Source organism: Microtus ochrogaster, chromosome 15 (assembly GCF_000317375.1).
Source record: "Microtus ochrogaster isolate Prairie Vole_2 chromosome 15, MicOch1.0, whole genome shotgun sequence".
NCBI classification, from domain to species: Eukaryota; Metazoa; Chordata; class Mammalia; order Rodentia; family Cricetidae; genus Microtus; species Microtus ochrogaster.
Genome location: NC_022017.1, coordinates 13,543,095 through 13,569,523, shown reverse-complemented (window position 1 = coordinate 13,569,523; position 26,429 = coordinate 13,543,095). Strand labels below are relative to the sequence as shown.

Genomic DNA, 26,429 nt, shown 5'->3' with positions numbered 1-26,429 from the left:
CATCCATCCATCCATCCATCCACCCATCCACCCACCCACTCATACATCCATCATCCATCCATCCATCCATCCATCCATCCATCCATCCATCCACCTATCCACTCATCTATCTATCTATCTGTCTGTCTGTCTGTCTGTCTGTCTGTCTATCTATCTATCTATCATCCATCCATCTATCCATCTATTCTTCCATCCATCATCCACCCATCCATCATCCATCATCCATCCATCCACCCACCTATCCACTCATCTATATATCTATCTATCTATCTATCTATCTATCTATCTATCTATCTATCTATCAACCATCCATCCATTCTTCCATCCACCCATCCATCATCCATCCATCCATCATCCATCATCCACCCATCCATCATCCACCCATCCATCATCCATCATCCACCCATCCATCCACTCATCCACTCACCTATCCACTCATCTGTATCTATCCCTTGATGTTTTTAACCTTACAATCATTCAAAGAGGAATCTGGTCTATTCTTATTTGGGGGATGAAGAAACAGCCTTGAAGACCTGGTTCCCTGATCAAGGAAGGATGCAACTGCCAGCAAGTAGCAGATGTAGGATGCCTCCTCCACTGCCCTATGTTAGGAGTGGGAAGACAGGGAAGGGAAGGAGGAGGATATAGACTTGGGACTTTCAGATCTCTTTGGGAAGGCCAGGAACTGTTCTTCCTCTCTCATGTCTGTGTGCTTAGTGTACATGTATGTACGTGCATTTGCATGTGTGTGTACATGCCTGCATGCATGGAGGCCTGAGGTTGATGCCAAAGAATTTTCCTTGATCACTTTCTACCTTATTCTTTGAGACAATTTCTTAACTGAACCCAGAGCTCACCAGTTTGCTCTGTTTCTGCCTTCTGAGGGCTAGAATTGCAGGCAGGCTGCCAGGATAGCCTGACTTTTCCATGGATCCTGGGGACTGGAACTCTGGTTCTCATGCTTGAGAGGAAAGCACTTTACCCACTGAACTGTCTCCTCAGCCTGACACAGGGTAGATCTCAGCCATTTCATTCCTAGAACTGTGGAAGGAACCCCTCAAACACGTGGGAGATGCACATGCTCAATAAACACATCTCTGCATCCTCTCGTCCTCTCGTGCTGCTAAGGCCCAGACAGTGGTGCCTTGGGCCCAGCCAAGCTCAGGATGCAGCATGGGGAAGAGCATCTGAGCTGAGATCCATGAAACCTGGGAATGAACTGGTAGTGGGAAAGACCAGCGAGGCGAAGGGCAGTGGGGCATGGTCAGAGCAAAAGTCTAGAAGTCACTAGCCTCTGCCTGTTGGGGATCCCAGGTATTGGCTGCTGCAGGGGCCAGATAAATATCAGGGAGTGGGTCTGAGGCTGGGGGGTGGGAAAGGAGAGGTCATCAGGAGGGTGTTTCAGACATGGCCCTGGCAGGAAGGTGGGGTGAGCTGGTCTGAGAAGCTGCTCCAGTGGCTAGGAAGCGATGGCTAATGCTGGGCAGGGCAGAGAGAGGGAGGAGGTTCCCGTGAGTCCAGGTCTGAGAGTCATCGGCATTCGCTTTAAAACACTGAGGGCCTCAGCACTGAGATCCCAGAGCAGGGGCCCTCTTTCCTGGCCTCACCTGCAATGTTTCTATTTCTGTCCCGGGGACAGCTGTTGTAGCTGCCTTCTTCTACACTGTGTTTCTGGCATGGAGCCTACAAGCCTGGTTACTTCAGAGGCGAGGGGCATGTGGCAGGGTATTCTTATCCACAAGGGCATTAGTACAGGATCTTACGCCATGGTCTCCGTCAGGCCTGGGATCTGACAAGGATGGGGCAGCCATGCGAAGAAATGTTAGTGAACGGGAGAAGGCCCAAAGGGATAGGATGGACATACAGGGGTGGGTCTTTCTCTTGCTGGATGTTTTCTGGACCTCTGTGTGTGGCTATGGAGATCTGTGTGTATTCCCAGGAGAACATGTATGCACACATGTGAGTGTATGTAGATGGGTGTGCATGGAAGGAAATGTGTATATGTTATGTCATGGTGTCTGTCCCTCATGGGAGCATCTGTGGAACCTGGGCCACCCTGGATGGCTGTGTACAGAGCTTGTTAAGTGGCTTGGGACCAAGGTGGCTACTCCATGGCCCAAGCAGCAGTTTGCCTGTTCTCTGGAGAAGGGAAAGGGTCAGTCTTAAGCCCAACATCCCTGTGTTTCTGGAAGTTCCAATTACCGAGGCTCTGTGCACAGATAGCCAAGGGAGGCTGTAGGTCTTTCCGCAGGACCTTCTAACAGCTAATGGCCCCCCTGGGAACCCTCAGAAGCCTGCTCAGCTGACAGTCACCTCTCCCAGAGTCCAGCATTGTGGAGATGCTGAGGGCACGAGCCCCCAGGAGCCAAAATACCACCAGGGCTGAGTAAACAGCTATGTTCCTGGGGGGAAAAAACCTTAGGATAAACAACTCTCCCTGTCTTCCTTTCCTTCCCCCTCCTCTCTCCCCTCTCTTCCTCATCCTCTTCCTTCTCCTCCTCCTCCTCATTCCCTCTCCTCTCTTCTCCTCCTCCTTCTCCCCCTCCTCCCCTTTCCTCTTTCTTCTCTTTTTCCTCCATCTCTGCCTCTTCCTTTTTATTTTTATTTTGAGACAGGATTTCTCTACATAGTCCTGGCTTTCCTGGAACTTAGTAGACCAGGCTCTTCTTGAATTCACAGAGTTCCTTCTGCCCCTGCCTCCTGAATGCTGGGATCAAAGGTGCGTGCTACCACGCCTGGCTTGAACTCACCTTCTTAAGTAAACTCCAGGAATGCATGGCGGTTAGAAAATGGAGATCCCCGAAGTCCAACAACTGAGCCCCTCTTTCTGCAGAAAAGCCTTATTTGTCCCTGGTTTCCCTGTGTTCCACAAGGAGTCACCAGGCAATGTGTGACCTGGAGGGGCCTGGACTCATTAGCTGTGTCCACCTTGGTATGTGTTCAGCTGTAGCCGGCAGCTCTCTATTTCACCACTAGGTGGCAAGCTAGAGAGCTAGCCCTGGGCAGTCAAATGATTAGTGATTAATTGGGAAATCAGGGAGGGAGGTTACCAGAACCTTTCTAAAGGTAGTGGAGAATAGAATCCCAACATGCTCCCAGAAAGACTCAACTGGAGGTCAGAGAGTATCAGTCCTGTTCTTCACTCTGCTGTGATGTGGGCCTCAGTTTCCCGGCAGGCACAAAGCGGAGGAGCTGAATTAACTGTACGGTTCTCAGCTCTGCACAGGGTTGGTAGAGGACCCAGAAGTCAGGGCTCTCCTCACAGAGTTTTTCAGTATGTCCCTCAGCTTCTTCTTAGCTCCAGCCCTGGACAGATATGGGGAAGGAGACAGAGGTTGAGGAGAGAGGCCCTGCCTCTGTCTGTGCCTCACCTCAGTAACCACAGTGTTTCCCTGAGGCCCCTTGGTTGAGTCCTTTCAAAGAGAAAGATTGTTTTTTTACCTCCAGTTAGAAGCTTGAGCAGTCACCACAGAGCATGGAGCCAGTCCATGCTGCAGCTCGATGTTGCATTCCAAGCGAGGCTGTTGCAAGGGAGTCTGCTTGGAGGACTTTGAGCAACCTCCCAGGTCCTGAGCTGTACCTGGGCTGGCAGTTGCTGGCTCTGTCACAACTCACCTCCCCACAAGGGATCCTGGGTGTGCCTGGGCTGTCTGAGCAGAATGAAGAAGATGCTTCAAGATGCCCTTGGATGCGACAAGAGAAACATCGGCAGTGCTGCAGGGACTCGAGCTGCAGGTCTCTCCACTGTACTGTCAGCCCCTGGTTCCGGTTCAGCAAACCCTAGCCCCCTTGTCTTGGAATCCTCCGACTAGAAAGCTGAGTTGTCTTGTTGTGTGGCTGAAATGGCATGGTGTGGTTGGAGAACTTCCTGCAGAATGTCGGGTGTCAGAAGTGATGGGCAGCTTCTGTGATGAGGACCAGGGGGTCTTGGGGACATCTTAGCAGAGGCTCATCTTAGAAGAGTTCATCCAGGACTCAGAGGTCTCAGGGCGTGGGCGGGCATTCCTGCACACAGAGTGCGATACTGCGACATCCTAGGACTGCTGTGGTAGCTCAGGGAGGGGCATGCTGGGAGGGGTGAGAACTTACCTCTTATCACCTATACTGACTTGTGTTGTTACTGTTACCCACCTCCTCACATGGCTCTCCATGCACAAACGACAGGATGGAAATTGGTAGAGTTATCTCCACTCCCTTGTTGGAGGATTCAAAGACAGGAACATAGCAGGAGGGGGCGGCTTACATCTGGAATTTAAAGATAAATGGCTGGAGTACATCAGGTGTTGGGCTGAGCCCCTCACAGTCTCACGGGGCTGTTACTCCATCCTCTGATAAACTATATATGTTGGGATTGTGTTGTATCTGCTTTACAGGTAGGGAATTAGAGACTCACTTTGTGGGGTGCTGAGCTCTCTGTTGACTGAGATGAGGCAGTAGCAAGTACAGGGGACGTATCTGCCCTGGTATCCAGGGCTGCTTTGGCCCTTCCTATCCAGATAGGGTCCCAGATGGATCGCTGTCAGGCCGACTGTGTTGAGAAGGGACAGGAAGACCCAGGGGTCCTTTTTGAAAGAACTTAGGGAGTTTTATTTGGGACAGGGTCTGGGAGAAAGAAAAACTGTGGGTCAGAGCTGACATGGACATTTCGTTTCTTTCTCTGGAGTGTGTGGCTCCTTGGACTCAGGAAAGGCAGGAGGGATGCCGTGAGCTGACCATCTCTGGGTGCATCTGGGATTCCAAGGTTTCCTGTCCTTGGTCCATATGAACTCTCTCCTCTTGGGGTACAAAAGCCTGCAGGAGGGAGAGAGATGAGGCACGGGCCCTACTGCCAAGATCTGCTGTCTTCTTTGAAGAGGAGGGTGGAGAACACTTGGCCAGATGTCTGGTGGGAGCCCAAAGGGATCATAGGATGTGCCGGGGGTGGGGTCAGGGCAGTCAGTTCAGGGTCAAGGGCTGAGTAGCGCTCTAAGAATCCTGAAGAAGGTTGGGTAGGACACAGGTGGTAAGAATAGGTCAGTGTATTGGCCTCTTGACTGCTCTTCATCTAAAGTACGATTGCCTGGGGTCGCTACGCCAGGCTTCGAGCTAGGTACAGGCTTAAAGCAAAGATTCGTGCATAACCCCTCACTGCTGGCTGACACCTAAGCCCCAGGCGCTGGGCCAGGGTCCAGGGTCAGGGCTAAGGAGATTCACAGGGGAAGGGTGATGGGACCTCAGAATGATGAGGGTTGTTTGAGACACTGTGGGTGGGCACACGCTGCTCTGGGGGAGGGACTCGGGGCATGTGGGATGAAGAAGATGGGGTGCTCTGTGACTTGGTGTCTGCCTTCAACCCACTGGCCCCTTCCCGGCCGGGCTGGTGCCAGCAATTGTGACCCTGGCAGTCCGACCGTCTGCTGCCTGGCCCGGCCTCCTAGCCCCTGTTGTGCCTCTGATTAGTTGGCTTGGCAGTGGCAGGGCAGCAGACGGCTTCTCCTTGCGCTCAGCACCTTCCTCTCTTGGCTGCTCGGTGCTCTCGGCCAACCTGGCCAGATCAGAAAGTATGCAGCCTTGGGGGCCGGGCCACAGCCATGGCACACCTTTCTCCCTCTGCTCTCCCCCCACCCCGGCAATGGGTTGTGCCCCTGACTGAGGCTGGCACATGTCCTGTGATTTCTGCTTGAACTGGCCTGGCAGAGTGGCCGAGCTAATCTGGCCTGACAGCCCCTGTCTGTGGAGCACCTTGGGCCTGGAGAGGAGATACCGGCTAGGAAGTGAACCTCCCTCTTGCCATCTCGTCCGTCCGTGGCCACCAAGGGACCTTCCAGCTTCTCTTGCAGTGGAGGACCTGCTCCGGGGTCTCCATTTCTTAGGCTTGGGGTGGAGCTGTTACAGTCATTTCCCTGCCTGGAACCTGTCACTATGGTACCAGTTTTGATGCCATCTAGACCATCTACCCTGAAGCTACTCACGTCACAATCCTGGACCAGACCCTTCTCTCCTGAGCCCAGTGGGGGAATGGGGCGGACTAGAGGGGGAGACAGGGAGGAAGTGGGCGTGGCTTGTCTCTTAAAGGGACAGAGCAGAACATTACACAGGGAGTTTTGTCTTTTTTAAAATTTATTTTTGTTATTTAATTTTAGTTAATTAACTTTTGGGGGGTGAGGTTTCAAGACAGGGCTTTTCTGTAGCTTTGGAGCTTGTCCTGGAACTAGCTCTTGTAGACCAGCCTGGCCTCGAACTCACAGAGATCCCCCTGCCTCTGCCTCCCAAGAGTGCTGGGATTAAACGCATGCACCACAGCCACCTGGCTTAGTTAACTAACTTTTGAGATAGGGTTTTCCTCTGTAGCTCAGGCCGGCCTAAAATTTGAGGTACTCTTCTTCCCCTCAGTCACCCTAAGCAGAGGAATTACAAATATTTTTCACCAATCCAACCTCATCTGGTTTGATATTTTTTTAAAAGCTGGTGAGTCCGTGGGGCCCAGAGCAGTGTATGGTGGTGGGAGGCTTCTTGTGTAGTAGCTGTGGAGGGGGAACATCCATTTACCTATGACTCTTTCTTTAAATCTGTTTACTTTTGTCCGAATGGGCCTTCTGTTCGCATGTACGTCTATGCACTGTGTGTATGCCGAATGCCTAGAAAGGCCAGAGTGGGCATCAGATTCCGTGGAACTGGAGTTTCAGATGGTTCGACCTGGTATGTGGGTTCCGGGTTCTCTGGAAAAGCAGTCAGTGTCCTTAACTGCTGAGTCATCTCTCCAGCCCCCACCTTTCATTCTTTGCCCTGTTGTCTCCTGGAGGGGCTGTTGCTCTGGGCAGGATCCAGGCAGGACTGGGGAATGTGGGCCTTGCATGCAGACTTGCCTGGGTTCCGAAGCTAGATCCAGAGCAGAGGAGGACTGAGCCTAGAGAAGTCATTCAGGGTGGTAAGCATTTTGACAAAGAAGGAGTGGGCTCAAGTCAGGTATCAGCCCATTCCCAGGACAGAGAGAACCAGAGGAGTGAGATGCCCTTCTGAGTATGTGCTGGCCAGGAGGGAAGCAGGAAACTGGGTCTGTAGTGGCATGGGTCAGGCCCGCCTCCAGGAGTGGACCCACAGCCATCCTCATAGGAACGTTTGGAATGGGCTGTGGGCTGAGCTGTAGAAGATGTGTGTGTGTGTGTGCATGTGTGTGTGTGTGTGTGTGTGTGTGTATGTATGTATATATACAAGCTCTCAGATCTAATCCATGTGCACACATGGGACCGGCCTGCCTATAAATGAGGCTCCTACAGCCACCGTGGCCCCAGAGGCATACACCCAGCTGGGACCAGAACTTCACTCTTTATCTTGTCTGTGATGGATCTACATCAGATGTCCTGCATCCTCTGTCTCTTACTGACTGGGGAACAGGTCCTTAGCTACACTCTTGGGGCCAATGGCTCCTGATCCAGGCTGATGGCGCCCAAAGAAAGCCCAGCCTAAGAGAGAGAGATTGTGGTTGGGGATGCCACTTTTGACCAGGTTTGGCGAGGACCCAGGAAGGCTGCCTGGAGGAGGAGAAAGCATGTCGAGAGAGAAGTCCCATGCACCTACCCTTCCCTCAGGCCCCCTTTCCCATGTCTTCTTACCCAGGTCCCCCTTCTCTGTCTTCATTTCTTTCTGCTCTCTTGTTTATATTTCTGTTTTTGCTTCTTCCCACCTCTTCTTTCTCATGTGCCTGGCACTAGGGCACTGGAGGAAGAGCGTCAGTGTCCCACTAGTCTTGGCTACTTACTACACCGAGTGTGTAAAAGAAGGTTTATCCAGGTTCCTCAGGGCCTTGCCTGACTCCTAATCCTGTAGTCTCAATTCCCTGGGCAGCCATGGATGAATTCAATTTGTGCTAAATTCATAACTACCTAATTACACCTTGCCTCTGTAGCCCTGGGACTCCCCAGGCCCTGGAGAGCCCTGAGAGGGAAGCTGGGCCCCTGGGCAGAGGGGAACGGAGGGGAAGGGCTGCTTTTCAGGGAATGGAACTGGCAGCTCAGAATTTCAATATCCTGGAGAACAAGGGAAATGTAATTAATTGAGCAACAAAGGCCACCCTTGGGAGCAGCCAGGAGTAGTCAGGCTGGCGTGATGTTAGTGAGTTGCGGAGTGAGGGGAGCCTGTGGCCTCCTCAAGGCAGTTCTGGTCCAGCCTTCTCTCCATCAGCTGCCTCTGCGTGGACCCTAGGACTGCATTTCCCAGAGTTCAGGGCGACTCAAGGGCTGTGCCTGCTCCGAGATCTGCCGATGACAGTGGCCCAGGCCTGTCTCCAGACAGCTCTGTGTGTTCACAAGCTATACTTCTTCTCAGCTCCCCCTGGCAGATTCTTCACATCCTGTAGGGCCAGCCCTACCGCATCCTCCCTACAAACGTGTCCTTGGCGGTGGTCCTTTTGCTCAACACTGCTGTCCCTGACCCCTGCTGCTGGGCTGTGAGCTCTGAGGGGGAATTCTCAGCATTGCGGTGACAATCTACTGCTTGATAAATGCATGCCTGCATGCCTGCATGCATGGATGAATGATTGCAGTCCCAGAAAGGCCTGAAGTTGGCTGACTGGAGTCCTTTGGTCTGTTTTGGGGAGCATGGGGTAACCTGTTTTGTTTTTTGTCTCCCCCAGTATGTACCCCTTGTTCCCATGTTGGGGGGTGGATGTAAAGCAATGGGGTGCTGAGTCTTGGCTCTGGCTGTTCTCAGTTGGATGATGCAGCCTGCCAGGGAGCCCCATTGCTTTTCCTGAGTGGACTCTGACCTAGTTTTGTGGGGAGGAAAGATGGGGGTGGACATTAATTATTGATTGGAAATTACTCCACGCTGAGTGTGTGATGCAAATCCACGATAATTATCCTCATTAATAACCACCTCAGCATCTCACTGGGGTAAATCACAATCCAACAGGACCAACTCTCCTACTTGTCATTCTTCACTCCTCCCCCTCCTACCTTCCTCTCTTTTCCCGTCTTGTTCACGAGCAGGCATCCAACAAGCGCTGATGACGCTTATCTTGTGGGTTAGGCCCCGATGGCTTCTGGGAAGACTGAGGCGGTTCAGACACAGACCCTGTCCCCAGGAATTTACAGTAGACAGGACAGGAAGGCAGACAGATAAATATTCCTTAGGGTCAGGTGTTGATTCAAATTAGCCCTCTCAGGGTTGTGTAGCATACAAGCTTAACTATACAAGGCAGCCTAGGCTAGGAGCTGCGGAGATTGCCTAGAGCAGGGGAGTAGAGGGTTGGGAGGGAAAAGGTCTGGATCACTCTGCAGAATGAGATGTCTCAGGGCTGGCTATGGTGGATGAATAGGTGTTTGCTAGGGTACTTCAAGAAGAGCCATCAGCAGAGGTAAGAGGATTGGTCATAGGAATAGGGCTAGACTCAGTAATGGGACACAGTTTGAATTCACATCCTTCTGTTTCTTAGCAATGGGTCTCCAGCCGGTTCTTTGAACCTCTTGTACGAAGCAGAGACACCATTGCCAGCCTCAGGTGGTTACTGTGAAGGCTGAAGGAGAGCCTGAACAGACTCTCCATGTGCTCTAACTGTGCTAAACATGCTCTTGTGCACAGCCCCACGAGAGCACTCGTCACCTGAAAGAGGGCTCCATAAATGTCTGCTGCTTCACCCAGGATCTCATGGAAGTGCCTCAGGGCCCAGAGCCATTTTCCCGACTTTGTGGGTGCAGGGACAGATATGAGGTGCAGGGACGAGTGAGGTGTCCTCTGGCAATCCCAGCAGGAGCAAGAGACTCCATCTCTCCTCCAGCCATCCCTTCAGCTTTTTGACCTGTTCTCTTGGCTTCTCTGATGCCTCCTTCTCTGCCGTTCCTCTCCCAGGCATGCGGATCCTGGTGAACCTCCTGCTCGACACGCTGCCCATGCTGGGCAATGTGCTCCTGCTCTGTTTCTTCGTCTTCTTCATCTTCGGCATCATTGGCGTGCAGCTGTGGGCGGGCTTGCTGCGGAACCGCTGCTTCCTGGAGGAGAACTTCACCATGTGAGTTCCCTACCCTGTCTGAATTAGGCTTCCTACTGCTGTGATCAAACACTGAGACCAGAAGCGCCTTGGAGAGGAAAGGGTTTGTCTCATCTTACAGCTCATAGTCCATCATCCAGGGAAGTCAGGACAGGAAGTAGGGTAGGAACCTCTGGCAGGAGCTGATGCAGAGGCCATGGAGGGCTGCTGCTTACTGGCTTGCTCCTCGTGGCTTGCTCAGCCTGCTTTCTAATAGAGTTCAGTACCGCCAGCCCAGGAGTGGTAGGCTCCACACTGAGTCCTCCACATCAGTCATCAGTAGAAAATGTCCTACAGATCTGCCGACAAGCCAATCCGATGGAAACATTTTCTCATTAAGATTCCCTCTTCTCAGAAGGCCCTAGCTTGTGTCAAGGTGCTATAAAAAACTAGGCAGCACCCCTCACTCCTACCCTCATTCCCACCCTTCTCTGCTCCTGTTGACTCTGACCCACCTCTTACTAACTCATTTGCTAACTGAGAATCAGGCCAGCAAAATAGGAATGGCCAGTTTGGGAAGGCTGGATAGGAAGAGAGAGGGAGGTCTGGATATTGAAAAGGGTAGAAAGTTTCAGAGCCCAGAACCCAAGGAGGTGTGTGTGTTGTGTGTGTGTATGTGTGTGTTGTGTGTGTGTGTTGTGCATGTGTGTTGTGTGTGTGTTGTGTGCCACCACAGGATCAGCTCACAATCTGCTGCTGGGTCCAGAGTGGGAGCCAGGTACCCCCAAGGCAGAATGTCAATATCTGTTTAAAAGACAGGTTTAATTTCTGATAGCGATGTCTTTAGAATCTCTTCTTTCTAAGTGATGAGGACTACCCAGTGCATGTGCACGCTCTATGTGATTGGAAGAAAGCTTTCCACAAGCCATTGGGCTGCTGCTGCTTGCCAGGCTCCAGGGAGGCTGAAATGAAATAGCAACCGTGTCTGTTTTATCCTGGCAGATGTTCCCAGGGTCTGCCCTTAGTTGAGCTAGGGCACCCATGGGGAGCATCAGGCTAGGGTTTGGTTGCTCAGGCTCTTCTGGATGTGTGGTGTAGGGACACTGCCTAAGTTGGGATCAGTTTCCTTTTTCAGGGTTCGGAATGTTAGGTGTAATGCAATTTAATGGGAGGTAAAAGTTGTTTAGGGACATTGCTGTGCTGTGGGGAATGGTGGGGTACCTGGGTAGGCCAGGGAAGGGACACCTTGCTGGGTGAGGGCCCCATGGATAGTGGAAGAGGGCCTTTTCCACTTCTGTGAGCACTCAACAGAGACCAGTAGTCAGGGGCAGGAAGCAGGGAAGGCTTCACGGAGTAGCATGTGTGTGAGCTCTTGGCGTTGAGTGTTGCTAGCACATCCATGCCCCCTCCTGTCCCATGTGGATCTTTTACAGCATTCTGTGACTGTCCCTGTCATGTCACAGACATGCTCAGCCTTCATGTCACCTTCTGCCGGAGGATCACTTTCTCGTCCCCAAGCAGTGGACACACTCTCTGCTAAACTTCCTTGTTGGCTGATCTTCTCCTGCAATGGTCTCATTTATCAGCTTGAGGATTTGGGAAGTCTCTGGAGCAGTTGCATATTTGGTCTTGGGGGGACCCTCAGATGTGAGTTCTCTCCAAGACCAGGACTTGTTGGTCCTCACTGTTTTCTCAGGACCTGAAACAGAGCCCTAATTTCTTCACTATGAATGAATGAGGGACTATTAAGATGATAGCATGAATGAAATTGTGAATGGATGGATGGATGGATGGATGGATGGATGGATGGATGGATGGATGGAGAGTGAATGATTGAATGCGAACACTGCACAGCAGCAGGCTGGGAAGAAGGCTGGTTCTCCTTGGCTTTGCAGCAGGAGAGTCTTTGTTAGGCTGGTTAGAGGTTGACTGTTTCTTTGTCCTGTCCAGACCCTGAGAAGTGGCTTCAGCCCTGCTTTGGCTAAGATGGGGGAAGATGGGGGCACAGAGCTGTGGACGTGCCTGGGCCTCAGTGTTAAAGGGGCCCAGTGTGTAGCTGGTCCACCTGGAAGAGGAGCTCCAAATATGAACGGAGCGAGGGGACCGTAGGGCAAGGCTGGGGGACTCTCCTGAGCTCTGAGAGCTCATGCTCTCAGGACAGGGGGCCTTGACTTACAGGCCTCACTGGTAGAGGCTGACCATACTTCAGGCACGGGAAGAGAGCAAGGCCAAGGGTGTGACAGAGCCTTCCACCACTGCTGTGCAGGTAGGGACTGAAGCAATGGAGTCAGGACTTCAGGGTCAAATTCTGCTTCTGCCACCTGCTAGCCATGTGGCTTCGGCAACTTCGTTCCTCAGTGTCTCTACCGCAGAGTTGTTTTGGGAATGCCCCAAATTAGAATATGTGGAACGTTAGGATGGTGTCTGACCTCACGAAGCACTGAGCAGGAGTGAGCCATTGTATGACGTCATGTGTGTTTCTCCAGCCTGGGAAGTTCCGTGTGTGTGTGCACGCACACGTGCGCATGTGCATGCATGTGCATGTGTGTGAGACCGTTTATTTATTGGGAAGGCACTGGAATGGCACCTGCAATCCTGGGTGTGTGAGTGTGAGCTCACCTCAGTCTGGTGCCACAGATGACGGATGGCAGCCCTAACTAAATGAGCACTGGATCTGGTCTTGGAGAAAGACAGCTGGTGTTCACGGGTTTCTTGGTACACGCTGGACACTGTGCTCATCAGGACCAGTTTGGTGTCCTTCCAACATCCTGTGCGAGAAGCAGATTATCCTTATCTGCTGGCCTGTGGAACGTGTTTATGGCCAGTGCACACATGTGTACATGTGTGTAGAGACCAGAGGCCAATGTTTGGGGGTCTCCTTGATTGTGCTCCACCTTATTCTATTTTATTTTGAGACAGCGTCTCTCACTGAAACTAGAACTGACTGATTTGGCTGAATGAGCTGACTTACAGACTCTGGGACCCTCATGTCTAACCTCCCTGGCACTGGGGTTATAGGCACAAATCACCATGGCTGGTTTATATAAAGGCAGTGGGGATCTGAACTCAGGTCCTTATGCAAAGCAAGCGCTTGACCAGCTAAGGCTGGCAGCAGCAGAGCCCTGAGAACCCCAGGAGAGGGGCTCAGCCACACTATAGAGGAGGGAGGACTGGGGGTGGGCAAGGGTGGGATCGGGGCTGGGCTGTCCATGCTATTGACTGGTCATCTGAACTGGTATCTGGGTGTAGGCTGGCCTCTGGCACAGCTGCCCTGGGGTCTCTGAATTCATGGAGTAGGGCTGGCAGAAGAGCACCAGGGGGAAGGCTGACAGGAGGGTCTTCAGTAATGGCATGTGGTCATCACCTACAGATGGGGGTGAGCTCATCACTCCTCAATGCTAGCTGCACTGACCCCCGAGTCCTAGACCTCCTGAGTCTCTCCATCCATCACTTGTAGAGCCAGGGACACCACCTCCCGTCTGGGTTGATGTCCACAGTGAACTGGAAATCTTGAAGAATTGTGACTTTAAGATGTCTTTCGGTTTGCAGGAGTGATTAAATCCAAAAAAAGAACAGATTGAAACAAAAACTTTGCAATACACACATCCACCAGAGAACTCAAATCCAGGACATAAAAAGAATGACTATACACCGCTAAGAAAGCAAAGAGGATCCAATTAAAAATGGCCCAAAAGACCTTACCAGAGACCTCTCAAGGGGCTGCAGGAGTGGCAGATGAGTAGTTGAAGAGGCCCTTTTCCTTCCAGGTCTTAAGGGGGTTGTAATTGAAATGACAGTGAGGTACCACAGCACCCCACCAGGATGGTTTAAATGAGAAGGACCATTATTGCCACAGACACAGAGCAAGCCATGAATGTTCTGCTGTGTTCAGGGAGCTCTTGGTGGATCATCAGGGTGGTTTCAGGATGCATTGTGAAAGGCTGGACAGACCCAGTGCTAAACACACCCTTGGCCTGCCAGGTGGTACCCAGGGGCTTTGCTCAGAAGAAAGGCTTGCTGGATAGGGCCAATGGGGTAGCTTTACTGGCAGAGCATTCTCTTAGCATGCATGAGGCTCCAGGGTTCAGCCTTCAGCACTACAAAGAAAAAAGAAAATTACAGCCATTGAGCGTTAGCTGGGAGGCTGGGAGTGGTAGCTCACACCTGCAGTTCCTGTGTTCATGATGCTTTGGCAGAAAGACCTCAGGAAGTCAGTCACCTTTGCTTACAAATCCCCCCCCCATGTACATGTGCGTACGTGCACACACACACACACACACACACACACACACACACACACACAGAGAGAGAGAGAGAGAGAGAGAGAGAGAGAGAGAGAGAGAGAGAGAGAGAGAGAGAGAGATGACTTGTGCCCACTCAAGCATGTGGACAAGAGTAGTTCTGAATCATAAGGGCCCCATACCCAGAAATGACCCAAATTGACAGTTGGATAAGTAATAGTAGTGCGCTTGCTCACGCAGCTTGCTCTTACTCATAGGTAAGAGTCCCAAGGAGCGGCTGTTCAACTCTGTCTGCTAATGGTATTTTTGAGCAGCAAAAACTTGGCCCCCAATCCCCTTCAGTTTTCTAATGTATTGAACTAATCTCAGAGCCTGAGTTCAGAAAAAAACATTCTCAAAAGATTTCTGGCTTCATCTTTCAGTCTGGCCTACTCTATCACAAAGAATTTTGCTTGTGGCGCATGATGGGTGTGGTGACGTCAGGGCTGATTTGTTTAATGAGTATTCAGCCTTTCCAGAACCATGCGGGGCATGGTCCGGCCATTCTGCAGGGGATCAAGGTGATGTTTGTATTGGAAGCAGGTGGTCGTGAACCTTTGTGGGGTTGGTTGTGACATTTTGATTGTTAAAGGACGTTGATGAATTGCCTTCCACAGGGGTGGTGCAGTTAACGCTCCCACCAACAGTGTGAGTGACTGTTTACGTTTTTCACACTTTGGTACAGAACCTTGGGGTGACCGTTCATATGAGAGGAGGCAATGTTGGTGTTATTTCTGTCTGTTGTTTTTTTTTTTTTTTTTTTTTTGCTTTTGTTTTATGAGACAGGGTGTCTCTGTATCCTTGGCTGCCCTGGAACTTGCTATGTTGACCAACCAGCCTTGAACTTACATAGATCCTCCTGCCTCTGCCTCCTGAGTGCTGAGATTAAAGGCATGCACCACCACTACCCTAAACTTGATTGCTTTTTTTCTCCTTCCTTCCTTCCTTCCTTCCTTCCTTCCTTCCTTCCTTCCTTCCTCTTTCCCTTTTGTCTTTAATTAAATTAGATTAATATTTTTTGACACAGCATTTCCAAACAGGTGTACTGACATGTACCTATGTTCTCAGCAATCAGGAGGCAGAAATCACAGGATCTAGAGTTTAAAGTCATAGTTAGCTTTACAGAAAGTTTAAGGACAGCCTGGGCTACATGAGACCTGTCTCAAGCAACCAGCCAATCAAGAAAGGAAAGCATCGTGTCATTCAGTTCAGGCTGACCATGAACTTAACACTTATCCTAGACTAGCCCCAAACTCATAATCCTCCTGCCTCAGCCTCCTGAGTGTTGACTTTTGTGTTTGCCTTAAGACACATCTCTGTCTCTGGGTGTTGTGGTCTCCACTAAGGCCCCTGTTCTATAGAACAGCACATTAGACTCATTACTTGTCTCAGAGTCCTCCAGTTTCCACTTACCTTTTTATTTTGAAGCCCTGCCCGGATGGTTTTTCCTTGAACTGTCTAGCTGGCTTCCATAGCTAAGATCACAATGGGATATCATTTGTGATTGTGTGGTGGGCCAAGCTTATGACCAAGTATCATAGATGAGTTAATCCAGGCCCAGGGATGGAAGACACCAGTCCAGGGCCACACACTTCCTTATCTGCTGGTCAGCAAAATGCAGTGGCTGCTAGCTGAGTTCTTTCTCTCTCCTTTCCAAACACGGTGGCCTGGACCAGTCGGGAAGCTGGGTGGCATCTGTCCCAGCCCACTGTGTAGCTCAGGGAGCCCTGACTTAGCTCTGTGGAGGGGAGGATCCTCCGGGGAAGGTTCCTCAGAGGAGAGAATCGTGGAAAGGGATCACAGTAGACCCATAGAGACTTTGTGATCGTAACGGAAGTGGGAGGCTGGGCGGTGGTGGTGCGCACCTTTAATCCCAGGACTCGGGAGGCAGAGGCAGGCGGATCTCTATGAGTTTGAAGCCAGCCTGGTCTACAAGAGCTAGTTCCAGGACAGGCTCCAAAGCTACAGAGAAACCCTCTCTCGAAAAACCAAAATAAAATAAAATAAAATAAGAAGTGAGAAAGAGTGTCTCAGGAAGGGACTACATGTTCCTGAGCCTGGAGGCAGTAATGGGGCCTTATATCAGTCTTGCCACAGCATGGCCTTTCTTTACCTGGTACACCTGGCAGTGACTCTCCCCTGTCGTTCTTTGATTGCTCTTTTCTATGGCAGACAAGGGGATGTGGCCCTACCCCCTTATTACCAGCCCGAGGAGGATGACGAGATGCCCTTTATCTGCTCCCTGTCGGGGGACAACGGCATCATGGGCTGTCACGAGATTCCCCCACTGAAGGAGCAGGGCCGAGAATGCTGCCTGTCCAAAGATGATGTGTATGACTTTGGGGCGGGGCGCCAAGACCTGAACGCCAGCGGCCTCTGTGTCAACTGGAACCGCTACTACAATGTCTGCCGCACGGGCAATGCCAACCCGCACAAGGGCGCCATCAACTTTGACAACATCGGCTATGCCTGGATTGTGATCTTCCAGGTGAGAACATTCAGGCCCAGGACTGGTCGGCCAGCAGTGGGTGACCTGGCTGGCAGCCTTACTCAACAGGTAAAGTCTTGAGCTGGACTTGGTCATCCACTCCTTGAGAGCTGTCCAACATGCTGGTGGGCTAGGCTTCATCCTGCTCACTTTGCGGGCAGGAAACTCAAGGTTTGAAGGAGGAAACCATGCCTGTTGGCCAAGGAGTCTGCGGTGGCTAAATGGCGAGTCAAGATTTCTATCCACTTGGGGCTCCCCTCTAAACCTTTGCTCCTTACAGATGCCCATGTGGGTTGGGTCAGAGCAGGGAGTTCTGTTCACAGAAGCATGGCGTGACTCTGTTGGAAGGTCTGGGCTGAGCCAAAGCAAGGCCCACCATGCTAAGGAAAGTCATTGCAAGAGCAATGACAACTGGGGCCAGGCCTGGGCGGAGCCTGACTGGCTGGCATAGAAGATGCTTTCGCCCTGGGGCCATTGCACCCATGCAGCCGTTGTACAGACCATTGTGGCTCCTGTACCAACTCCTTCTCTGTACTCTTGAGGGAACTAGGCATGGTTCGTTCAGGAAACAGGGGCTGTAGGACATTGGGGGTCTTGTCTCTGCCTCCGTCTTCTATTCATACTGAATGTACTCTTCATTTTGGGTGCACTGTGCTAACAAACCCCTTCCCTTGGGCGCCTGACAACAAGTCAGTGCTGTGAGTGGGGATGCCAGCCCCTGTACCGTGAGGCTCTGCTGTCCCCAGAAGGAAGAGGAGAAGGAGAGCAGAGGAGGGCAGGGGGCTCCCACTCTGCTCTGGGAAGGGTCATAACAGAGATTCAGAGCTGGGCAGCAACTGAACTCGTGCTCAGTCACTGTGTTTTGGGTCTCTTGGTTGGTCAGCCCAGAGGGTGGAGGCTGCTCAATGCTTTGCCACAAGCCAAGGTGAGGCCGAGCCAGGGAAGCCCCAGTGCTTAGCCTGTCCCTCCCCAGGTGGCTCCTAGTCTCTGAATGGCAGTCAGATGACCTGCCACACCTCAGCCCCGCTGTGAACTCTGCTGTCAGTGTATGGAAGAAGTCAGTGTGCTTAAGTCCAGGGTTCTCTGCTTCTCCATCGTGTGGGAGTCCCTGCTCCCCTCCTGCCTGGCAGTGTGATGTTGTAACACCAGTGTCTCTTTGAACCTTGGTTTCTGTATCCATGCTGCCCCCTACCCCAGCCCTTGGGGTGCACAGGAGGGCCCAGTGTCTTAGACTCCACCCTCTCCTCGTGCTGGCTGCAGGTGATCACGCTGGAAGGCTGGGTGGAGATCATGTACTACGTGATGGATGCACACTCTTTCTACAACTTCATCTACTTCATCCTGCTCATCATAGTAAGTATCAGGGCAAGTTCAGGACTGTGGACCACAGCAACTAGGTCTGGGTGGAAGGGAGCGGAGGGGTGGGCAGTCCCCAGGGTGCCCTCTAGGCTAGGGGAGCCTGGTGAGACAGGAGGCAGCCAGAGGCGTAGGCAATCCGTCTCCAAGAAGGGAATATTTTAAATGCAGCCAAGCAGCCGGTGATTGAAGGGGCTCATCAGGGCTGTGGCTGGAAGCATTCATCACTTCCCCTTGCCTTCACTTCTCATCTCTCTACATTAACTTCTGCCCCATTGATTCTGCTTGTCTTTCTCTGCCCCTATCTCCAGGAATACATTCTTCCAGGGTCTTACCCAGGGGTATAGTTCCAAAATGGAGCTTCCCAGGGGTACCATCTGGTCCCCATTTTTCCTGGGGAAGTCAAGATGCTTTGACTGATTGCATGGACCTTGTTCCTAGGCAAGACATAGGGTGGGAGGTTGGCTTTGGTGGAGCTCTGGGAAAGTCTTTGAACTCTGGATTCTCTGCAGCTCTGTCTGTGGCCAGGTGATGGAGGCAGGGGTCTCTCTGCCCTTCTAGGTTAGCACTTCCTGTCCCTGCTTTCCAATGTCCACCTTGTCCTGCCTGCCTGTGGCTTCTCCCTTAGCATAATCTGCGGAGGCCAGGCCTCTGGGAGAGCTGTGTTTGCTCCCCGGCATGAAGGCTGAGTTCTGCAGCTTACTGGTGGTGGGGGAAGGCAAGCTTGGCTCCCATGAGGAACACCCTGACTGAGTAGTTTGGAGAGACTGGCTGCTGACCAGAGACACACCTGCTGTGATGTAACTCCAGTGGTTTCCTAGGGATCCTGGGGCCTTGGACTCAGGAGAGACCGTGGAGGAAAGAAAGAAGGGCCAAGATTTCATTCTGCTTCACTGGCTATTCAGAAACATTTTCAACAGAACATCCCGGAAAGATGGGCTGAGTTCTAGGGACAGAGCAGGGATCCAGGCCCCACCCGACTCCAAGGAGCTCACAGTCTGGGAAGGAAGGGCTGACAGGTGACAGTGACATATAGAGCCTTAGATATCATGATAGAAAGACGCCCATAAGGCTGGAGGATGCAGGTGACTTCCTGGAGGAAGACAGGATGCTCAGTCCTCTGCCACAGGAAGCCATTGACCCATGGTATGATTTGAGGCAGGCCACTCACGGACTCTGTGAGATGGGACAGTGACAACATAGTACCCCGGTGATGGGGAGAGTTAGCTGGGATGCAGCTGGGAGCCTGTATACCCTTGCTATCCAGTAACTGATCAGTAAATATGCCCTGATGTTATTTGGGGTCGCTGAGTCCCAAGTGTCCTGTCTCTGGACAGAGGGTACCATCCGCAGGCTGATGGGGGTCTTCCATCTTCACACACAGCTCCCAGCACTCCTCTGGTTAGGAAAGTCCTGTCCCCACTTTGCTCCAGTTTTAGAGAGGACAAGGGCTGCCTGGGTCACCCAGGACAACCACTGCTGGGCAAAGGCTAGGTGGTGACCATACAGGGGGCAGAGTGTAATCTCTCTGGTTCCTGTGTCCCTAACCAGTCCAGGCATGGCAGTGCAGCTCTCTGGGAAAATGCTATGGAGAAGACGGTGGAGCAGAGGACTGCTGGCCATCTCTTTGTCTGAGAGGCAGTCTGTTTCCCAGAGTCCTCTGGGCCAGGAAGTTAGCCCTTTCAGTTGTGTGTAACAGGGAGAAAGAAGGATAAACCAGTGACTGGGGCCGCCATCTGCATGTACCTGTGGGTGATGTCCCAGGAGGCTGGAGGCCACATCTCTCCTGCCAGGCCAGAGGTGCTCATTCGGGGTTAGTGAGTACCAGGGGAGATGGCCGGTACCAGAATAGTTAGATGGGATACAGTGGGGCTACCCAGCTCCATCTCCCCCCTTCAGCACACAGCCGAAGTCCATGCCAGTGAGCAGGACTCAGGAGCTTCAGTGACTTGGCTTCAGCATCTCTGTCCTACATGGGTGGATACAAGGCCAGGCCTTGGTCCTGATGGGGCCTGGGCTTGGATGCAGTCCTAGTCTCATCTGGGAAGTCACCTAGGCTGTGCCTTCCCCTGCAAGGACTCAGTGATCTTTTCCTGTCCCATCTGTGTCTGTGTTTCTGTCTCTCTGGGCCCCTCCATCTTCCCTGAACCTCTGTCTGTCTGTTTCCACCCCCAACTCTGCCTTCTCCATGTGCCCCCATGCTGCTGTCTCTCTCCCTTCCTCCCTCTCGCTGTCTTCCTCCCTTTTCCCCATCTCATTTCTTTTCTCTCTCTTCTCCTCTCTCCCTCCCATTCTTTCCCCCTTTCCGTCTTTGACTCTCTGTGCTCTGGCTGTCCCTGTCTTGCTGTCTCTCTGCTGTGTATTCTGTCCTCTCTTCTGTGCCTCTGGTCTGTTCGCTCCCCCCTTCCCCATTTTTGCTGTCTCTGGCTTCCTTCTCTGTCTCCTGCTCTTGCTAACCCATTCTCTATCTCTGTCCCCTTTTCCTGTGCCCTGTTGTTGGCTCTACTCCTCTCTTTACTTCCTTGGCCCCACTGTTCCCTCTGCCCCCTGTTCCTGTCCTTTCCTCCTGTTGGTCACAGGTGGGCTCCTTCTTCATGATCAACCTGTGCCTCGTTGTCATAGCGACCCAGTTCTCGGAGACCAAGCAACGGGAGCACCGGCTGATGCTGGAGCAGCGCCAGCGCTACCTGTCCTCCAGCACGGTGGCCAGTTACGCCGAGCCTGGCGATTGCTATGAGGAGATCTTCCAATATGTCTGTCACATCCTTCGCAAGGCCAAGCGCCGTGCCTTGGGCCTCTACCAGGCTGTGCAGAACCGGCGTCAGGCCACGGGCCCGGGGACACAGGCCCCTGCTAAGCCTGGGCCCCATGCCAAGGAGCCCAGCCACCGCAGTAAGTGGCCTTGGCCCTGCAGCTCATATAACATGACCTGGGGAGGGGTCTCAGAATGGCAATATTACAAGCGGGTCATGCCTATTGGAACAAGTGTCCATATCAGATGTGGGATCCCAAGGATTCATTTTAGACTCTGGTGTTTCCCTTAGGGCCTATCCAGGACTCATCTGCTCTCCTCATCCCTTGCCCTATTCTCTGTCCGGCCTGTGTGGGGTAGCCCTCTCCCTGGAGAAATTCTTCCAAGTTCTTCAGGCAAACCTGGGCGCCACTCCCTTGAACCTACACTTGAAAGTCAAGTGCACAGTGATTGGTTCATAGCCTTGTAAGATTAGCCTCCCTCTTGTCACCGCACACATCATCTCCCACTGTGGCTCCCAAGGCCATTCCCTGCTTACCAGCACACCTGAGTAATGACGTCAGGCTCCTGGCACATGGGCAGTGCATGCCATGGCACATGGGGTCCCTTGTCCCCATCCTCTGCTCCTGCCTCGTGCTTGAGTGACGCTGGACTATTTGTGCAAGTCTGGTGTTCAGTTTAGAAAGGATATTCTCGCTGGGTACATAGGGCAGTGGCTAGCGTGCTTGCTGAGCATGTGTGAAAGAAAACTCGAGATTCAAGCCCCATGAGGCATGGTGGTAATCCTGGTGCTCGGGACATAGAACTGGAGGATCAGAAGTTCAAGGGCATCCTTAGCCACATAGTAAATTCTACATGAGACCCTGTTGCAAGGAGAGAGAGAGAAAGAGAGAGAGAGAGAGAGAGAGCCCCGAGAAGGGGGCAGACTAAAAATGGTGTCTCCAGTTCTGAGAGGGGAAAACCAAGGTCCAGGGAGATGAAGACATCACTTAAGTGGTTTGGCATGTCAACGAAAGGCCCAGCCCCATAGAGTGTCAGAGGTGCTGGGCCTTGCTGAGTGTCTATCTCCAGCTGCAAATGCACCCAGCCCTAAGTGGAGACCACCCAGGCTACCAGGGGACTCCAGGTTTGGTCCACTTTCTCCCAGCTGGTGCTGAGAAATTGGCAGGCCCCAGGATTGTTCCTTGGAGCAGCTGTGGGGCATGGCATGTCCTGTTCCCCTTATGAACTTGAACACCACGGGGCTACCCATCTCTTTCTCCAGAGCAGGCTCAAAGGGATCTCCTAGCTTGTGCCTGTGAGTGGCAACAATTACTGCCCGAGGCCCTGGCTCCGTGCTCCCAGCTCTCTCACCCTGTTAGTTAAGAGACCAGTGGCGACCAGACAGTTGCCCACTGTGCTCAGACACTAGCCATCTAGATGTGGTCCGAGGTGACCGTGGGCTAGACTAGCAAGGGGAGAGGGGAGCTGGGGTCTGGGCAAGGCTAGCTCTTCCTAGGGGTGTGAGTATTAGGAGGGCTTCTTGCTGTTGCCACCACCCTCACCCTGGAAGCTCTTCACATTAATTCCTCCTCTCCTCGGGCCTCCAGACCTTCTTTTCCTGAGTCTAGTAGTGATGTGGCTGAGCAGGGCTTTGGTTCTTCAAGGCTGGAGCAGAGTGGCTCGGGCATCTGGTTGCTTTGCAGTATTAGAAGCCGGTGTGGAAAAGTGCAGGCGTTCCTGCTTTTCTTTCCCATTGGCGCTTTTTTCTTTGTCTTATTCAAGCAAAATGTGCTTATGTCACTATGATATAGAAAAGTATAAATAAGAAGCCAGCCAGGCATGGTGGCTCATGCCTTTAATCCTAGTATTGGGAGGTAAAGGCAGGTGGATCTCTGAGTCTGAGGCCAGCCTGGTCTACAGAATGAGTTCTAGGACAGCCAGGGCTAAACAGAGAAAAAAAAAAAAGAAATAAAAAGAAGAAACCAAACCAGGTTAGAGGGAAGCCTCCTGACATCTCTTTGAATTGGCTTACAGATCCAAGGCTAGCCTAGGCGATTCAAGGCTAGCCGGGCATTGAAAGCCTCAGACACTGTCTTAGTTAAGGTTTCTATTTGAGTGAAGAGACACCATGGCCACAGAAGCAACTCTTATAAGAAAAACATTTAATCGGGGTGACTTACTTACAGTTCAGAGGTTCAGTCCATTATCATCATGGTGAGGAGCATGCTTGGGAGCACTGCAGACATGCTGCTGGCTACAGCATGATCAGAATGCAACAGGAAGTCAACTGAGACACTAGTTGGTATCCTGAGCATAGGAAACCTCAAAGCCCGCCTCCACAGTGACACACTTCCTCTAACAAGGCCATTCCCACTCCAACAAAGCCACACCTCCTAATAGTGCCACTCCCTATGAGATTATGGGGGCCACAGATGTATGGGGGCCACAGACCCCATCTGTTGTGATCCTTCCTGCCCCATCCCCATTTAGCCTGACTTTTGTATGAAGGGAAGTCCTGGGAACCCAGAGAGCGAGGTTGCCTCGTCTGGGGCTGTGCCTCCTCCCTGAGAACTTCACACAAATGAGCAAAGTAGGGAATGCCAAAGCTACCATAGCTTCCTCTGTGGGGTGTCCACTTTCCATGCAGACCTGCAGTCCCCAGATCCCTATAACTGTGCCTGGGAAGGTCCACTGAGTGACTGACCCAAAGTCAAGGTCAAAGATGACCAAGAGTTAGCACAGACTGAGGTGCCAGGCACTGTGGTGAGCCTGTCACATGTTTCGTGAAGACAATTCTCTTGCAACTTTGGTGGGTGGGTGCTCCATTCCTGCTTCTGTACAGGGACAAAACCCAGGTGGAAATAAAATATTTTCCCAAGCAGCACCAGGCCCACCAGGCGGACTTCACTTGCTTTAGGCAATGTCCCTCGGGCAGCTGGGGACCCGCTTTGGACACTAATGCTGGTCTCTGTTTGTTTTTCAGAGCTGTGCCCACGACACAGTCCCCTGGACCCCACGCCCCACACTCTGGTGCAGCCCATCTCTGCTCTTCTGACCTCTGACCCTAGCAGTTGCCCACGCTGCCAGCATGAGGCAGGCAGGCGGCCCTCAGGCCCGGGCAGCACAGACTCAGGCCAGGAAGGCTCGGGCTCTGGTGGCTCCGCAGAGGCTGAAGCCGATGGGGATGGACCCCAGAGCAGTGAGGATGGGGCCTCCTCAGGCTTGGGGAAGGAGGAGAAGCAGGAGGATGGAGCAGCCCGACTGTGTGGTGATGTGTGGAGAGAGACACGAGCCAAGCTGCGGGGCATCGTGGACAGCAAGTACTTCAACAGAGGCATCATGATGGCCATCCTGGTCAACACTGTCAGCATGGGCATCGAGCACCATGAACAGGCCAGTGAGGGTACAGGGCTTGGGCCAGGTTGGGGGTAGGGAGAAGCAGGCCAGTGTGGAGCATTGGGCAGGGGTGGAGGGGCACACCCAGCCCAGACAGCCCACCACCACATCTATCTCCTTGACCCTGGCTAGGGTAGTCTAATCCTTTCACATGGCTTCAAATCCTTGCCCAAGGCAACACTTGGGGGTAGATGCTCTTGGGTATCTTTAGAATGAATGGAGCCAGGTGGTGGTGGCACACGCCTTTAATCCCAGCACTCGGGAGGCAGAGGCAGGTGGATCTCTGTGAGCTCAAGTCCAGTCTGGTCTACATGAGGTAGTTCCAGGACAGGCTCAAAGCTACAGAGAAACCCTGTCTTGAACCCCCCCCCTCCCAAAAAAAATAGACTGGATGATGAATGTGGTTCATGATGAATGTGGTTCACTGGCAGGATAAGACTTCATGGGTTAGGACCAACTCAGAGGTTGCCTGCTTCTTTTCCTCCTAAGCTGCCCAGAAGTCTGCAGCCCATAGGGCACTCCTGTCAAATGCTGGCTCCATTTGGAGTAACCCTATTTCCTGGCTCCTGTCCACTAGTCTTTTTTGGAGGGTGTGGCTTCCTTGGCCTGCTCCTCAGCTTGGTGGGGCACCCCCACTTCCCAGCTGGGAATGCCCAGGTTCACTGACCTGAGGTCCCAGAGATAGCTAGCAGCCCGGCTTGAACCCACCTACTGTGGCAAGATTGACATCCCAGCAGGAATTGGATTCTGAGCCCCCCTGGCTATGGTGTCCTTGTCATTCTGCAGAGCCCTCCCCTGTGCCTAGAGGGGGCCACACTCTTCATTTCTCTGCTCATTAGCTCACCAAGCACAGGCTTCATTCAATTTAGTTAAATGTGGCCCCTGGGGCTGCCACCCGACACTCGGTTGGTACTGCAGGTTTGCCAGCTATTCTGACTTAATTAAGAAGATCTTTGGGGAGGGCTGCTGGGTGGGATCTCTGCAGGGAGAAGCTGGTAGAGGAGAGGACTAAACTTTACCTTAAGGCTCTAGACCGTCAGAGCGCAGGGGACCCAGCTGGGCTTATGCTCTTGGGGAAGGTGCTGGGGGAAGAGCTGCACTCCGGAGCCTGGCTCTACGTCCTGCCCTATCAGAGTGTCTACGTCCTGCCCTATCAGAGTGGGCGCTGTCTCTGGCTTGCTGGAACCAGCTGGTGAGCACCAGTTTTCTCACACCTGGGAATGTAGCAAGCAGTTGTCAAATAGTTGCTTGTTTGAGATGGATTCCCCGGAAAGAATTTACACCATGGAACTTGGCAGATGCCACAAATCAGGGTTCTTTCTTGCTGGTGGGTTTATTTGAACCCCATTGGTCTCTGATTTTTGAAGCCCCTCCAAGACAGCACCACAGCAGAGGCAGCTCTTCCTTTGCCCCCCTGCTTGACCTCGGGCCTGTCACGGTCTCTACATGAGTCTGCTCAGGGTCTTTTCTGACTCACCTCTTGACCCTGCTGTATCCCACTTGAGCAGGCTGACTTCCTTTAAAAAATGGTTTTGAGCTGGCCACGATAGCACACACCTTTAATCCCCACACTTGGGACGCAGAGGCAGGGGATCTCTGAATTTGACACCATTCTAGTCTTAAGAGCTTGTTCTGGGACAACCAGAGCTACACAAAAAACCCTGCTTCGAAAAGAAAAAAAATCAACCATTTGTTGTTCTTTACCCATCGAGCTACCTTGTTGGGGCCCCAAACTTTCTAACTCTGCTGGAGCTTCTCCCATTGGTACAGCAGAAGTCACGTGGTGTGCAGTTGCCTCCTACCTGGAGTCCCCACCTGGCTGGAAGAGGCTCCTCCCAAGTGTAGGGTCTACCCTGATCTCCTCGTCGGCAACCTCAGCCTTGAGATGTCTCCCTCCGAGGCAGATCATGTACTGGGAACTTAGTAGGCTCTAGGCCTAGAGAGAGCAAGGTGTCCCTGAGTCCTCACAAATATTTTCCAGGCTAGCATTATGGCTTCTTGTTTTCACACTTGGAAGGCCGCTACTTGGGGGCCATATCCTTTATTCATGGTCCAGATTTCAACCTTGGTTCTGCTGCTGACGGACAGGTGGCCCTGGGAAAGTCAAATGCTTACCTAGCTAGTGCCTCTATCTACAGAAAAGTCAGACACCCTTCCCTCCATACACACACCCAACACACACACACACCCAACACACACACACCCAACACACACACCTAACACACATACACC

The 26,429-nt window shown here is 52.3% G+C and overlaps 1 protein-coding gene across 1 annotated transcript in view; it reads left to right on the top strand.

Moving 5' to 3' along the window:
• The window catches only part of Cacna1i (calcium voltage-gated channel subunit alpha1 I), a 116,336-nt gene that overhangs the window by 52,875 nt on the left and 37,032 nt on the right, over positions 1–26,429 (top strand). Inside the window, exons 6-10 of the mRNA XM_013348740.2 lie at positions 9,826–9,985; positions 16,396–16,711; positions 17,972–18,064; positions 20,647–20,959; positions 23,785–24,194. Coding sequence (XP_013204194.1) covers positions 9,826–9,985; positions 16,396–16,711; positions 17,972–18,064; positions 20,647–20,959; positions 23,785–24,194 — 1,292 coding nt within the window. The remainder of the gene's footprint in view (positions 1–9,825; positions 9,986–16,395; positions 16,712–17,971; positions 18,065–20,646; positions 20,960–23,784; positions 24,195–26,429) is intronic.